We start from the raw sequence: 13,263 nt of genomic DNA on the forward strand, positions 1-13,263 counted from the left end.
AAATTCAGACATAATGGATATGGAGAAAGGAGTGCATCTGGAGACAACAAAGGTCTGGATCACAGGGGAAAATGCCATTAATGGTGGAAAATGCCAGCCTGGAGTTCTGGAAAACTGAGTGACTAATTTTGAGGCTTACAACACAAGCTCTGAAGTATCTGGTATGTCTTGCTCTCTCTCAATAATTTGTAAGCAACTGGTTTATAATAAAAATACATTGTTAATATGGCTGCATAGTAATAACCACATAGTTTACTCAACTGATCACTCACCTCTACATTTTGTATCTTATAGGGCTTTTCTCTTGGCTCAATTTCTTTCTCAGTATACACAGAAGAACTTGAATCCCTAGGTTTTACTTGATAAACCATATGTTCAAAACCAATTGAAGGCTCCAAGGGCTCAATTCCATAACTTACATTTTCAAACTGTAGTAAGCCCCTACAAATTCAAAAAAAAAAAAAAGCAAATAAATAAAATAATTCATTTTTCTCAAAGTCAATAAAATGAAACAATTAGTTTTTAATAGTATGTAGATTATTTTCAGTCTTAGCCTTGGGTGGTGAAGTAGGAAAACATTACCAATAATCCACAAATTTACTAAGTGGAATGAGCAGTAGTAATGCTGTTGGCATTTATCTAGCTATAATTAATACTAATGGTTTCCACATATACTAAAAATAAACCCTTATTTCAGGAGGGGAGTAGGAGACATTGCAAGAGTTCTCATACCATGCTTTTCTAATGACAGCTTCCCATAATAAGCCATGCCTCACTTTAAAACTTAGCAAAGATCAATAAAACTAAATGCTGATTCATTCAGAGGATAAACAAAATTAATAAACCTTTATCCAGACTCATCAAGAAAAAAAAAAAGAGGACTCAAATCAATACAATTAGAAATGAAAAAGAAGTTATAGCTGACACTACAAGTTGCTACAAACAACTATATGCCAATAAAATGGACAACTCAGAAGTGGACAAATTCTTAGAAGGATACAGGCTTCTAAGAGTGAACCAGAAAGAAATGGAACATATGAACAGAATAATGACAAGTACTGAAAATGAAACTGTGATTAAAACTTTCAAACAAAAAGCTAGGGATGGAAACTTAGCAGGTGAATTATTTCAAGCATTTAGAGAAGAGTTAATGCCTAGTCTTCCCAAATCATTCCAAAAAAATGCAGAAGAAGGAACACTCCCAAGCTCATTCTATGAGGCCATCACCACCATGACACCAAAGCCAGACAATGATGTCACAAATAAAGAATATTAAAAGCCAGTATCACTGATGAACATGGATGCAGAAATCATCAACAAAATACTAGCAAACAGAATCCAACAACACATTAAAATAATCATACACCATGAGGAGCCTGGTGGGCTACAGTCCACGGGGTCGCAAAGAGTCAGACATGACTGAGCAACTTCACTTTCACTTTCACTTCATGAGCAAGTGGGATTTATCACAGGGATGGAAGGATTCCTGAATATATGTAAACTGATCACTATGATATGCCATATTAACAAACTGAAGAGGGAAAGTCATATGATCATTTCAACACACACAGAAAAAGCTTTGACAAAACTCAGCACCTATTTATGATAAAAAACACTCCAAAAAGTGAAAATAGAGGGAACATACTTCAACATAATAAAGACCATATATGACAAACCCACAGCAAACATCATTCTCAACAGTGAAAAACTGAAAGCATTTCCTCTAAGGTCAGGAACAAGACAAGGATATCCACTCTCACCACTTTTATTCAACACAGTTTTGGAAGTCCTAGCCAGGACAATCAGAGAAGAAAAAGAAATAAAAGGAGTAGAAACTGGAAAAAAAGTAAATTTGTCCTGTTTGCAGATTAATGTTACTATACACAGAAAATCCTTAAAGATACCACCAGAAAACTACTAGAACTCATTAATGAACTTGGTAAAGTTGTAGGATACAAAATTAATACACTAAAATCTCTTGCACTTCTATACATTAGCAATGCAAGATCCAAAAGAGAAATTAATGAAAAAATCTACTTACCATCATATAAAAAATAACCAAGTAACTAGCAATAAACCTATTTAAGGAGGCAAAAGACCTGTACTCAGAAAGCTCTAAGATATTGATGAGAAAGCAAAGATGACACAAACAGATGTAGAGATATATCATGTTCTCAGATTTGAAGAATCAATATTGTCAAAATGACTATACTATCCAAAGTAATCTACTGATTAAATGCAATCACTATCAAATTCCAGTGGCATTTTTCACAGAATTAGAACCAAAAAAATTTAAAATTTGTACGAAAACACAAAAGACCTTGAATGGCCAAAGCAATCTTGAGAAAGAAACCTGGAGCTGGAGGAATCAGGCTACCTGACTTCAGAGTATACTGAAAAGCTACATTCATCAAAACAGGATGGCATTGGCACAATAATAGAAATATTGAAAGTGGATAGAAATTTCAGAGCTAAACCTATGACCTATGGTCACCTAATCTATGAAAAGGAGGCAAGATATACAACGGAGAAAAGATAATGTCTTCAATAACTGGTGCTGGGGAAAAGAAAATTGGACAGCTATATGTAAAAGAATAAAACTAGACCATTTTTTAATACCATACACAAAAATAAACTCAAAATGAATTAAAGACCTGAATATAAAACTGGACTCTATAATACTCTTAAAGGAAAACACAGGAGAAACACTTTCTGGCATAAATTGAAGCAAGATCTTTTTTGATCCACCTCTCAGAGTAATGAAAATAAAACCAAAAATATATGGAACATAATATAACTTAAAAATTTTGCACAGCAAAAGAAACCATCAACAAAACAAAAATATAAGCTCACAAAATAGGAGAAAATATCTGTAAGGGATTAATCTTTTAAATATATAAATAGTGCATGCAGCTTAATATAAAAAAACACAACAAACTAATCAAAACCAGGGATGGAAAATCTAAACAGACATTTTTCCAAAGACGATATACATATGGCACATGAAAAAATGTTTAATATCACTAATTATTCAGTTCAGTTCAGTTCAGTTGATCAGTCATGTCCAGCTCTTTGCAATCCCATGAATTGCAGCACTCCAGGCCTCCCTGTCCATCACCAACTTCCGGAGTTCACTCAAACTAAAAAATGTTTAATATCACTAATTATTAGAGAAATGCAAATCAAAACTACAATGAGGAACCACCTCACACTATTCAGAATGGCCATAATTAAAAAGCGTACAAATAAATAATGCTGGTGAGGGTGTGAAGAAAAGGGAACCCTCCTACATTGTTGGTCAAATTATAAATTGGTACAGCCACTATGGAGAATAGTATGGTAGCTCCTTAAAAAACTAAAAATAGAGCAATGTGACATAGCAGTCTGCTGCTGCTGCTGCTGCTAAGTTGCTTCAGTCGTGTCCAACTCTGTGTGACCCCATAGACGGCAGCCCACTAGGCTCCCCCGTCCCTGGGATTCTCCAGGCAAGAACACTGAAGTGGGTTGCCATTTCCTTCTCCAATGCATGAAAGTGAAGAGTGAAAGTGAAGTCGCTCAGTCTTGTCCGACTAGTAGCAACCCCATGGACTGTAGCCTACCAGGCTCCTCTGTCCATGGGATTTTCCAGGCAAGAGTACTGGAGTGGGGTATAGCAATCTGATCCTTTGGTATATATCTGCAGAAAAGCATAATTTGAAAAGATACTTGTGCCCCAATATTCATTGCAGCACTATTTATAACAGCCAGGACATGGAAGCTACCAGAATGTCTACTAACAGAGGAATGAATAAAGAATATGTGCTACATATCTACATTGAAAGATGTAGATAAAAAGGATATAAAGGCCATAAAAGCCTTAAAAGGATGAAATAATGCCATTTGTAGCAACATGGATGGACCTACAGATTGTTATACTGATCGAAGTTGGTCGGAGAAAGACAAATATTATCTGATACCACTTATATGTGGAATTTAAAAAAATGTTATAAGTGAGCATATTTACCAAATAGAAGTAGAGTCACAGATGTAGAAAGCAAACTTAGGGTTACCAATGGGGATGGGTGAAGGGAGGGATTAAATTGGTATATGTGAATTGACATATATACACTACTATATATAAAATAAATAACCAATAAGAATCTCCTGAAAAGCACAAGAAACTTCACTCAATATTCTGTAATATCTATATGAGAGAATAATCTAAAGAAGACTGAAGCCAAGGGAAGTAGCTCAGTCGTGTCCGACTCTTTGCGACCCCGTAGACTGTAGCCTACCAGGCTTCTCCCTCCATGGAATTACCAGGCTCCTCCCTCCATGAGATTCTCCAGGAAAGAATACTGGAGTGGGTTGCCATTTTCTTCTCCAGGGGATCTTCCCGACCCAGGGATCGAACCCGGGTCTCCCACATTTCAGGCAGATGCTTTAACCTCTGAGCCACACACACACACACACACACACATGTACCTGACTTACTTTGTTGTACAGTAGAATCTAACATAACTTTGTAAATCAATTGTATTTCAATAAAAATTAATTAAAAATAAAAGTAAAACTTCTGAATATAATTTCTAAATTTGAAAATTATTTCTTAAAAATTCCGTTTTGCAACTGTAAAATTATATATCACAACCTCAGTCCACCACACGTGCTAATGATCGCCACTGAATTTGGATAACCTTCAATATACCCTTGGTAGTAGCAAAAATTCTGAAAAATAAAGAAAAACATATATTTTTATTAGAATACTTCATGTTAAATACATTATTCTCAAATATTTAAAACATATATACGTATAGTGTATGCATCAAACACTTACTATTTCCGAGACAGATGTATAAGATTATTAGATGGACATTTAACCTCAGTTTTCCAAAACTGTGCCTCAAAGTTTCTAAGAATAAGTGTACTTCCATGATCTTTTCTATTATAAATTAAACATGACAGCCCCTATCATTAGGATCAAGGCAAAAATCATCAAAACTTATTTTTTCAAATTCTTCTGACTTATTTTTTAAAGGTAGATATAAAAATATAAATAAATCCAAAAACTTCCAAATTTATCAAATTAAAAATTATTATAATGGCAGAGTAGATTATATTGGATTATAAACTCCCAAATTTACTGAAAAACTAATTCACACATTTTGAAAGCTCAGTGAATTCAGAGTACAAACACAAAGAGATCCATAAATAGACGTATAAGCAAAAACATTAAAAATCAAAGAATCACATCTTGAAAGCAGCATGAGAAAACTAATTACCTTAAAAGAGTACTCCAGTGATATTTGCATCAGACTTCTCTGTAGAAACTACAAAGTTTAGGAAGCAGAGGGCTAACATAATGTACTTAAAGAAAAAAAAAATTACTCAGGAGTTCTATATCAAGCAAGGCAATGTTTAAAAATAAAATAAAATAAATTTATTTCCATATGAACAGAAACTTTGAGAATTTGTTATCACTTGCCTGGCCTTACATGGAACACTTAAGGAAATTCTTCAGGTTGAAAGTAAGTGATTTCAGATAGTAATTCAAATCCACATAAAATTTCAAAGAGAGCTCAAGAAGGTTACTATGTAATTTAAAAAGCATAGTATAAGGGCATATTTTCCCTTTGATTCTCTTAACCGATTTAAAAATCAATTGAGTAAAGTAATATGTATGTATGCTTCCCTGATGGTTCAGTTGGTAAAGAATTTGCCTGAATGCAAGATATTGCCTACAATGCAGGAGACCCAGGTTTGATCCCTGAGTCGGGACGATCCCCTGGAGAAGGAAAGGGCAATCCACCCCAGTATTCTTGCCTGGGAAATCCATGGACAGAGGAGCCTGGCAGCTATAGTCCGTGAGGTCACAAGAGTTGGACACCACTTAGTGACTGAACCACTAAATGTATATAGCATATTATCTGGTCCAAGAAATAGAATATATTTGCTGATAACAGCATATAGAAGGTGAGTGGAAACGAAGTACTAGGTTAAGGAAAGGACTGCAGATAGTAAAGTAACTGTAACAGTGAACTGTTGGGATTGTACATTAATAGATGTAATATGTACAACAATAATACCATAGAAGAGAGGGAAATAAACAGTTTTATAGGAAAAATGTCTGTGTGTCTCACTGGAATTAAGGTAATATAAATCTAAAATTGCATCAGTTCAGTTCAGTCACTCAGTTGTGTCCGACTCTTTGCGACTCCATGAACCTCAGCATGCCAGATCTCCCTGTCCATCCCAGATCCCAGAGTCCAGCCAAACCCATGGCCATTGAGTCGGTGATGCCATCCAGCCATCTCGTCCTCTGTCGTCCCCTCCTCTTCCTGCCCTCAATCCTTCCCAGCGTCAGGGTCTTTTCCAATGAGTCAAATTTTTGCATCAGGTGGCCAAAGTATTAGAGTATCAGCTTCAACATCAGTCCTTCCAACAAACAACCAGGACTGATCTCCTTTTGGATGGACTGGTTGGATCTCCTTGCAGTCCAAGGGACTCTCAAGAGTCTTCTCCAAGACCACAGTTCAGAAGCATCAATTCTTCAGTGCTCAGCTTTCCTTATAGTCCAACTCTCACATCCATACATGACCACTGGAAAAACCATAGCCTTGATTAGACGGACCTTTGTTGGCAAAGTGATGTCTCTGCTTTTCAATATGCTATCTAGGTTGGTCATAACTTTCTTTCCAAGGAGTAAGTGCCTTTTAATTTCATGGCTTCAATCACCATCTGCAGTGATTTTGGAGCCCCCCAAAGATAAAGGCAGCCACTGTTTCCATTGTTTTCCCATCTGTTTCCCATGAAATAGTCAATAAAGCAGAAATAGATGTTTTCTGGAACTCTCTTGCTTTTCGAATGATCCAGCGGATGTTGGCAATTTGATCTCTGGTTCCTCTGCCTTTTCTAAAACCAGCTTGAACATCTGGAAGTTCATGGTTCACGTATTGCTGAAGCCTGGCTTGGAGAATTTTGAGCATTACTTAACTAGCGTGTGAGATGAGTGCAATTGTGCAGTAGTTTGAGCATTCTTTGGCATTGCCTTTCCCTGGGATTGGAATGAAAACTGACCTTTTCCAGTCCTGTGGCCACTGCTGAGTTTTCCAGATTTGCTGGCATATTGAGTACGACATTTTCACAGCATTATTTTTCAGGATTTGAACTAGCTCAACTGGAATTCCATCACCTCCATTAGCTTTGTGCATAGTGATGCTTTCTAAGGCCCACATGACTTCTCATTCCAGGATGTCTGGCTCTAGGAGAGTGAACACACCATCGTGATTATCTGGGTCATGAAGATCTTTTTTGTACAGTTCTTCTGTGTATTCTTGCTATCTCTTCTTAATATCTTCTGCTTCTGTTAGGTCCATACCATTTCTGTCCTTTATTGAGCCCATCTTTGCATGAAATGTTCCCTTGGTATCTTGAAGAGATCTCTAGTCTTTCCCATTCTGTTGTTTTCCTCTGTTTCTTTGCATTGATTGCTGAGGAAGGCTTTCTTATCTCTCCTTGCTATTTTTTGGAACTCTGCATTCAGATGCTTATATTTTTCCTTTTCTCCTTTGCTTTTCGCTTCTCTTCTTTTCACAGCTATTTGTAAGGCCTCCCCAGACAGCCATTTTGCTTTTTTGCATTTCTTTTCCATGGGGATGATCTTGATCCCTGTCTCCTGCACAATGTCATGAACCTCCATCCATAGTTCATCAGATACTCTGCCTATCAGATCTAGTCCCTTAAATCTATTTCTCACTTCCACTGTATAATCATAAGGGATTTGATTTAGGTCATACCTGAATGGTCTCGTGGTTTTCCCTACTTCAATATAAGTCTGAATTTGACAATAAGGAGTTCATGAGACTTCCCTGGTGGCTCAGATGATAAACACCAATAAATAAATGTAAAGATTGTCTTATTAGGTTAAAAAGAAAGACACAACTGTAAACTGTTACTAGATAACTGGCTTTAAGTTCAAAGACATAGGCTGATTAAAGGAATATAAAAGAGTATCATGTGAATAGCAATCTTGAGCAAATGGAATTGACTACATTTATACCAAGTTATTCTGGTGGTGATTCAGATGGTAAAGAATCTGCCTGCTAATACAGGAGACATGGGTTCAATTCCTGGATCTCCTGGGGTCAAAGATCCCCTGGAGGAGGAAATGGCAACCTATCCAGTATTCTAGCCTGGGAAATCCATGGACAGAGGAATCTGGTCCATGGGATCACAAAGAGTTGTATGCAACTAGTGACCTAACACTATAGTGTATATCAGACAAAACAGACTTTAAAAACAAAAAACATGTTAGTAGATAATGAGCAATATTTTATAATGATAAAAAGTTCAACACATCAGGAAGATATAACACTTGTAAACACAGGTAACAGCACCATAGTACATTAAAAATTGGTAGATATGAAGGGAGAAATAGTTCAACACTTATAGCTGAGGACTTTCTTTTTCTTTCTATTCCACTTTCAGTGATCCACGGAACAACTAGGTAGAAGATTAGCAAGAAAATACAAGATTTTAAAAAATAAATTAAGAGAACCCAGTTAATTTATACCAACATCCATTGGATCATAGAAAAAGCAAGAAAATTCCAGAAAAACAGCTACTTCTTCTTCTTTAACTACAATAAAGGCTTTGATTATGTGGATCCAACAAACTATGGAAAATTCTTAAAGAAATGGGAATACCAGATCACCTTACCTGCCTCCTGAGAAACCTATATGCAGGTCAAGAAGCAACAGTTTGAACTGGATATGGAACAATGAATTGGTTCCAAATTGGGAAGGGAGTATGTCAGGCTTTATATTATCTCTCTGCTTTTATGTGGAGTACTTTTATGCAGAGTACCTCATGCGAAATGGATGAAGCTCAAGCTGGAATCAAGCTTGCCAGGAGAAATATCAATAACCTCAGATATGCAGAAGACATCATCTTTATGGCATAAAGTGAAGAATAACTAAAGAGCCTCTTGATGAAGATGAAAGGGGAGAGTGAAAAAGCTGGCTTAGAACTCAACATTCACAAAAGGAAGATCAGGCCATCAGGTCCCACCACTTCATGAAAAATAGATGGGGAAACAAAGGAAACGGTCAAAGACTTTATTTTCTTGGGCTCCAAAATCACTGCAGATGGTGACTGCAGCCATGAAATTCAACGACACTTGCTCCTTGGAAGAAAACCTAAGACAAACCTAGACAGTGTATTAAAAAGCAGAAACATCACTTTGTCAGCAAAGGTCTGTATAGTCAAAGCTATGGTTTTTCCAGTAGTCATGAATGGATGCGAGTGTTGGACCATAAAGCTGAGTGTCAAAGAATTGATGCTTTTCAGCTGTGATGTTGGATAAGACCCTTGAGAGTCCCTAGGACAGCAAGGAGAGCAAACCAGTCAATCCTAAAGGAAATCAATTCTGAATAATCATTGGAAGGATTGATGCTGAAGCTAAAGCTCCAGTACTTTGGCCACCAGATGTGAAGAGCTGACTCATTGGAAAAGACCTGATGCTAGGAAAGATTGAAGGCAGGAGGAGAAGGGGGCGTCAGAGGGTGAGATGGCTGGATGGCATCATCCACACAATGGACATGAATGTGAGAAAACGCAGGGAGATGGTGAAGGACAGGGATGCCTTGGTGTGCTGCAGTCCATGGGGTCACAAAGAGTCAGACACGACTGAGTAACTGAACAACAAAAGTAAAGCTGTACACCTGTGGCAAATTCATGTTGATGTATGGCAAAACCAATACAATATTGTAAAGTAAAAAATAAAATAAAATAAAATCTGAAAAAAAAGTAAACCTAGCAGACATCTGTAAAATGCTCTGCCAAAGAAAACAAGGCACACATTCTTCTTAGTCTATACATATTTTCCAGGATAGATCACATGCTCATGCGTTAAAAAAGCCTCAATTTAAAAATACAGAACTAGTAAAAGTATGCTTTCTGATAAGAATGACATTTTTTAGAAATAACTGACAGAAAACATTTGGATGAACTCACAGACATGTGGAAATCAAGCATCGTATCTCTAAATAACCTATGGATTAAAGGAGAAATCAAATATGAAACCAGAAAATATTTGAGGAAAATAAAAATGAAGAAACTCCATACTTAAAAAGTATAGGATGTGGCAAAAGCTAGTGCTTTTGATAAATGTATATAGATTGACACATACATTAATAATGAAAAAAGATAAAGTAACACCAATCCAACCACCTATAACTCAGGAAAAGGAAGAACAAGTTAAATCTAAATTAAGCAGAAGAAAGGAACTAATGAAGATTAGAGTGAAATTAAATAGGAATAAATAGATCAATGAAAGCAAAACGTGGTTCTTTGAAAATTTAAAATTGACAATTCTTAAGCTACATCGACTACTAAAAGAACCAAATTACTAAAATCAGAAATAAAAGTGGGGTGTTACTACCACCCTTATAGCAGGATTATTTAGGGAGTGCTAAGAATCATCATACACCAACATTACATGATATTGGTAAATCAATATATCTATAGAAAAGCACAAACTACCTTCTCTGTCCATGGTGCCTCTTCTAGCATCAGCACTCGCGAACTCACAGAGAGCCTTATCCACTGCTGTGGATTCTACACAGTGTTGTGTCTCACACAGAAACTTATTTTTCAGTGAACTAAGTGTAGCCATTGGTTTATGTCGGCTTCCCTCATAGCCCAGTCAGTAAGGAATCTGCCTGCAATGCTGGAGACCCGGGTTTGATCCCTGGGTCAGGAAGATCCTTTGGAGAACGAATGGCCACCCACTCCAGTATTTTTACTTGGGGAATCTCATGGACAGAAAAGCCTGGCCAGTACAGTCCCTGGGGTTGCAAGAGTCGGACATGACTTAGTAACTAAACTACCATCACCACCATTGGTTTATGTACATATCTAACCATATATTCTATCATCTGGAAGTGGCTGATCTAATTTAAAGGTAGACTAGCTTACTGAACACTCTTTTACCATGGTAGTTGGGCGACATTACTCTGAAAGGCTGGGGTTCTGTTTGCATCAGAGACCAGTATGTGGCAAATTTCACTGAGAGCCTCAATACATTTGTCCAGATATAAGGTATTGAAATGGGAGTCTCACCTTCCCAACATTATACCTAATAACTATTTTGTAGCTTTTTTGCTTTCTACCATAGTAACTTTTAGCCCCCAGCCACCAGTGGGGGATTTGTTCACCAGGGGACACAATAATGATTCTGCTACTTTGGAAGATGAAACTTCCACCTGGATATTTTGAACCACTTCTGACACTGTACAAATGAGCAGGCTAATCCAGTGGCTGGAGTGACTGACTCTGAACACAGTAGGGAAAACTGTTGCTTAAAGAAGTGCTATGTCTTCAATCCACTTGGATATAACAGTAACCAAAATAAGATATGATTAAGGATCCAGACCCTCTGGGAATGAAGATTTGTGCTATTTTGCTAGGTAAACATCCATAAGAAGCTTAGGTAGGTCCTGTTGAGAGCAATGGAAATGGGGAGCAGGTGGTGGGAAAAAGAAGTCATAGACAGCAATCATAACTGATCACAGAAGCGAAGACTCTAGCAGCTTTGCATATGTTCTTTTGGCTTGTCACATGCGTATGTATCTTTATTTGTATGTACCAACGATTTTCTTCTTTCCCCCCTCTTCCTATTATCGGCTTACATACAAGTGGTTGGAGGTTAACTTTACAAGTTAATTTAACCTCATGTTAACACAGTATTCAGCAGGACTGTGACAATTTGTGGAGAGCTTAATATTGCTACCAATGGACACAATGACACGTGATTGTGTGTCTCATCAATTTGTGGAAGAATGAAAATCGCTTTGATTGTGAAAAGTTTGTTTAAATATTGTTAACTAGAAATAGATGATTCTGGTGTTTTTTTTCAGAGTTCAAATGCATACATATGGGGGGCTTCCCTGGTGGCTCAGTGGTAAGGAATCTGCCTGCCAATACAGGAGACGCGGGTTCAGTCTCTGGTATGGGAAGACCCTACATGCCATAGAGCAACTAAGCTTGCGTGCCACAACTATCGAGCCTGTGCCCTAGAGCCTGTGCTCCTCAACAAGAGAAGCTACAGTAGTGAGAAGCCTGCACACCACCACAAAGAGTAGCCCTCTCTCGCGCACAACTTCTTCTGCACAGCAACAAAGACCTGGCACAGCCAAAAAAAAAAAATTTTTTTTTAAAATGAGTGCATATGGAAACTGAATAGTCTAAGTTGTAAGGCTCTGTTTATTATCAATGCATTGCAACTCAGTTTCAAATTAACCTTTTTCCTGCTTTGTGCAAATGAATATGGGTCCCTTAATTATTTTTTCCTTTGCTGCAGAGCAAGCTTTGCTAGTAAGGGGTGCTGGTGAGCATGGGAAGACAGCTTTGCTGTCTGGTTCCAGGGTGCTAGCTCGGTAGGCTCCTACAGAGAGTACAGCTGTGGCAAAGTCAGGATGCTTCAGTGACTGGTGGTCACTAACACCCTTCAGCAAGTAGTTTCCATCTGTCCAGGCCCCTCTCCTTCTGCAGTAAAGTGGCTTTGGTGAGATATCTCGTGAGCAGCTCTCCTGGCTACCCAAAGGGCAGATTTCCCTTGGATGGTTATGAAGAGAAATTTCACAGCAGCAGCATCTGGAACAGCACCACAGTGACTTCTGCTATTCGAAGGTCCATGGTCATGCCACTTTCAGCAATCCCAACTCTCGGTAAAGAAACAGGCTTCTTGAACCCATCCCAAGGTTGCCAACTGCTTCTTGTATCTGATATTCCTATGTCCTTTAAAGTTCTCTTTACTTCTTAGTTTTTACTCTAATCCCTGTTACAGTTAATAATTCTCTATATTAAGCTATGTGCAAATTTTTGAGTGATTTCTTTAGACATAGACTAACACAGTTTCTTACATTCTTCAGATACTTCATTGATTTATCACCATATTTGTATTTCTTGACTGTGGGTTCATATACAGCTTCATCTACATAAATCATACTTTATACAATCAAGAGAAAATATCTCTTCCTTTCCTCCAGGTTTTGACTACTTTCCTGCAAATGTGGTTTATATGGTCCAGACTGATAACATATCTAATTCTCCAAAATTATTAGTAAATTATATCAATCTTATACATAAGTTGATTGGAAAAGTTGGAAATCAATAAATAAATCATTTTAGGTCAGCAGAGAATGAAATTTTGATAGAGTAATCAAAAGTTTATTATTTTTATACAATTTCCTTTCCCAGTTTTTTCATATTTTTTTCATTGTC

General features: G+C 37.3%; 1 protein-coding gene across 1 annotated transcript in view; it reads right to left on the reverse strand.

Moving 5' to 3' along the window:
• Positions 1-13,263, reverse strand: part of LOC101120051 (disintegrin and metalloproteinase domain-containing protein 2) — a 127,263-nt gene that overhangs the window by 102,189 nt on the left and 11,811 nt on the right. Inside the window, exons 5-6 of the mRNA XM_027962643.1 lie at positions 4,631-4,707; positions 273-441 (exon numbers count right to left, since the gene is read on the reverse strand). Of these exons, the coding sequence (XP_027818444.1) occupies positions 273-441; positions 4,631-4,707 (246 nt within the window). The remainder of the gene's footprint in view (positions 1-272; positions 442-4,630; positions 4,708-13,263) is intronic.

Source organism: Ovis aries, chromosome 26 (genome assembly GCF_016772045.2).
Source record: "Ovis aries strain OAR_USU_Benz2616 breed Rambouillet chromosome 26, ARS-UI_Ramb_v3.0, whole genome shotgun sequence".
Classification (NCBI taxonomy): domain Eukaryota; kingdom Metazoa; phylum Chordata; class Mammalia; order Artiodactyla; family Bovidae; genus Ovis; species Ovis aries.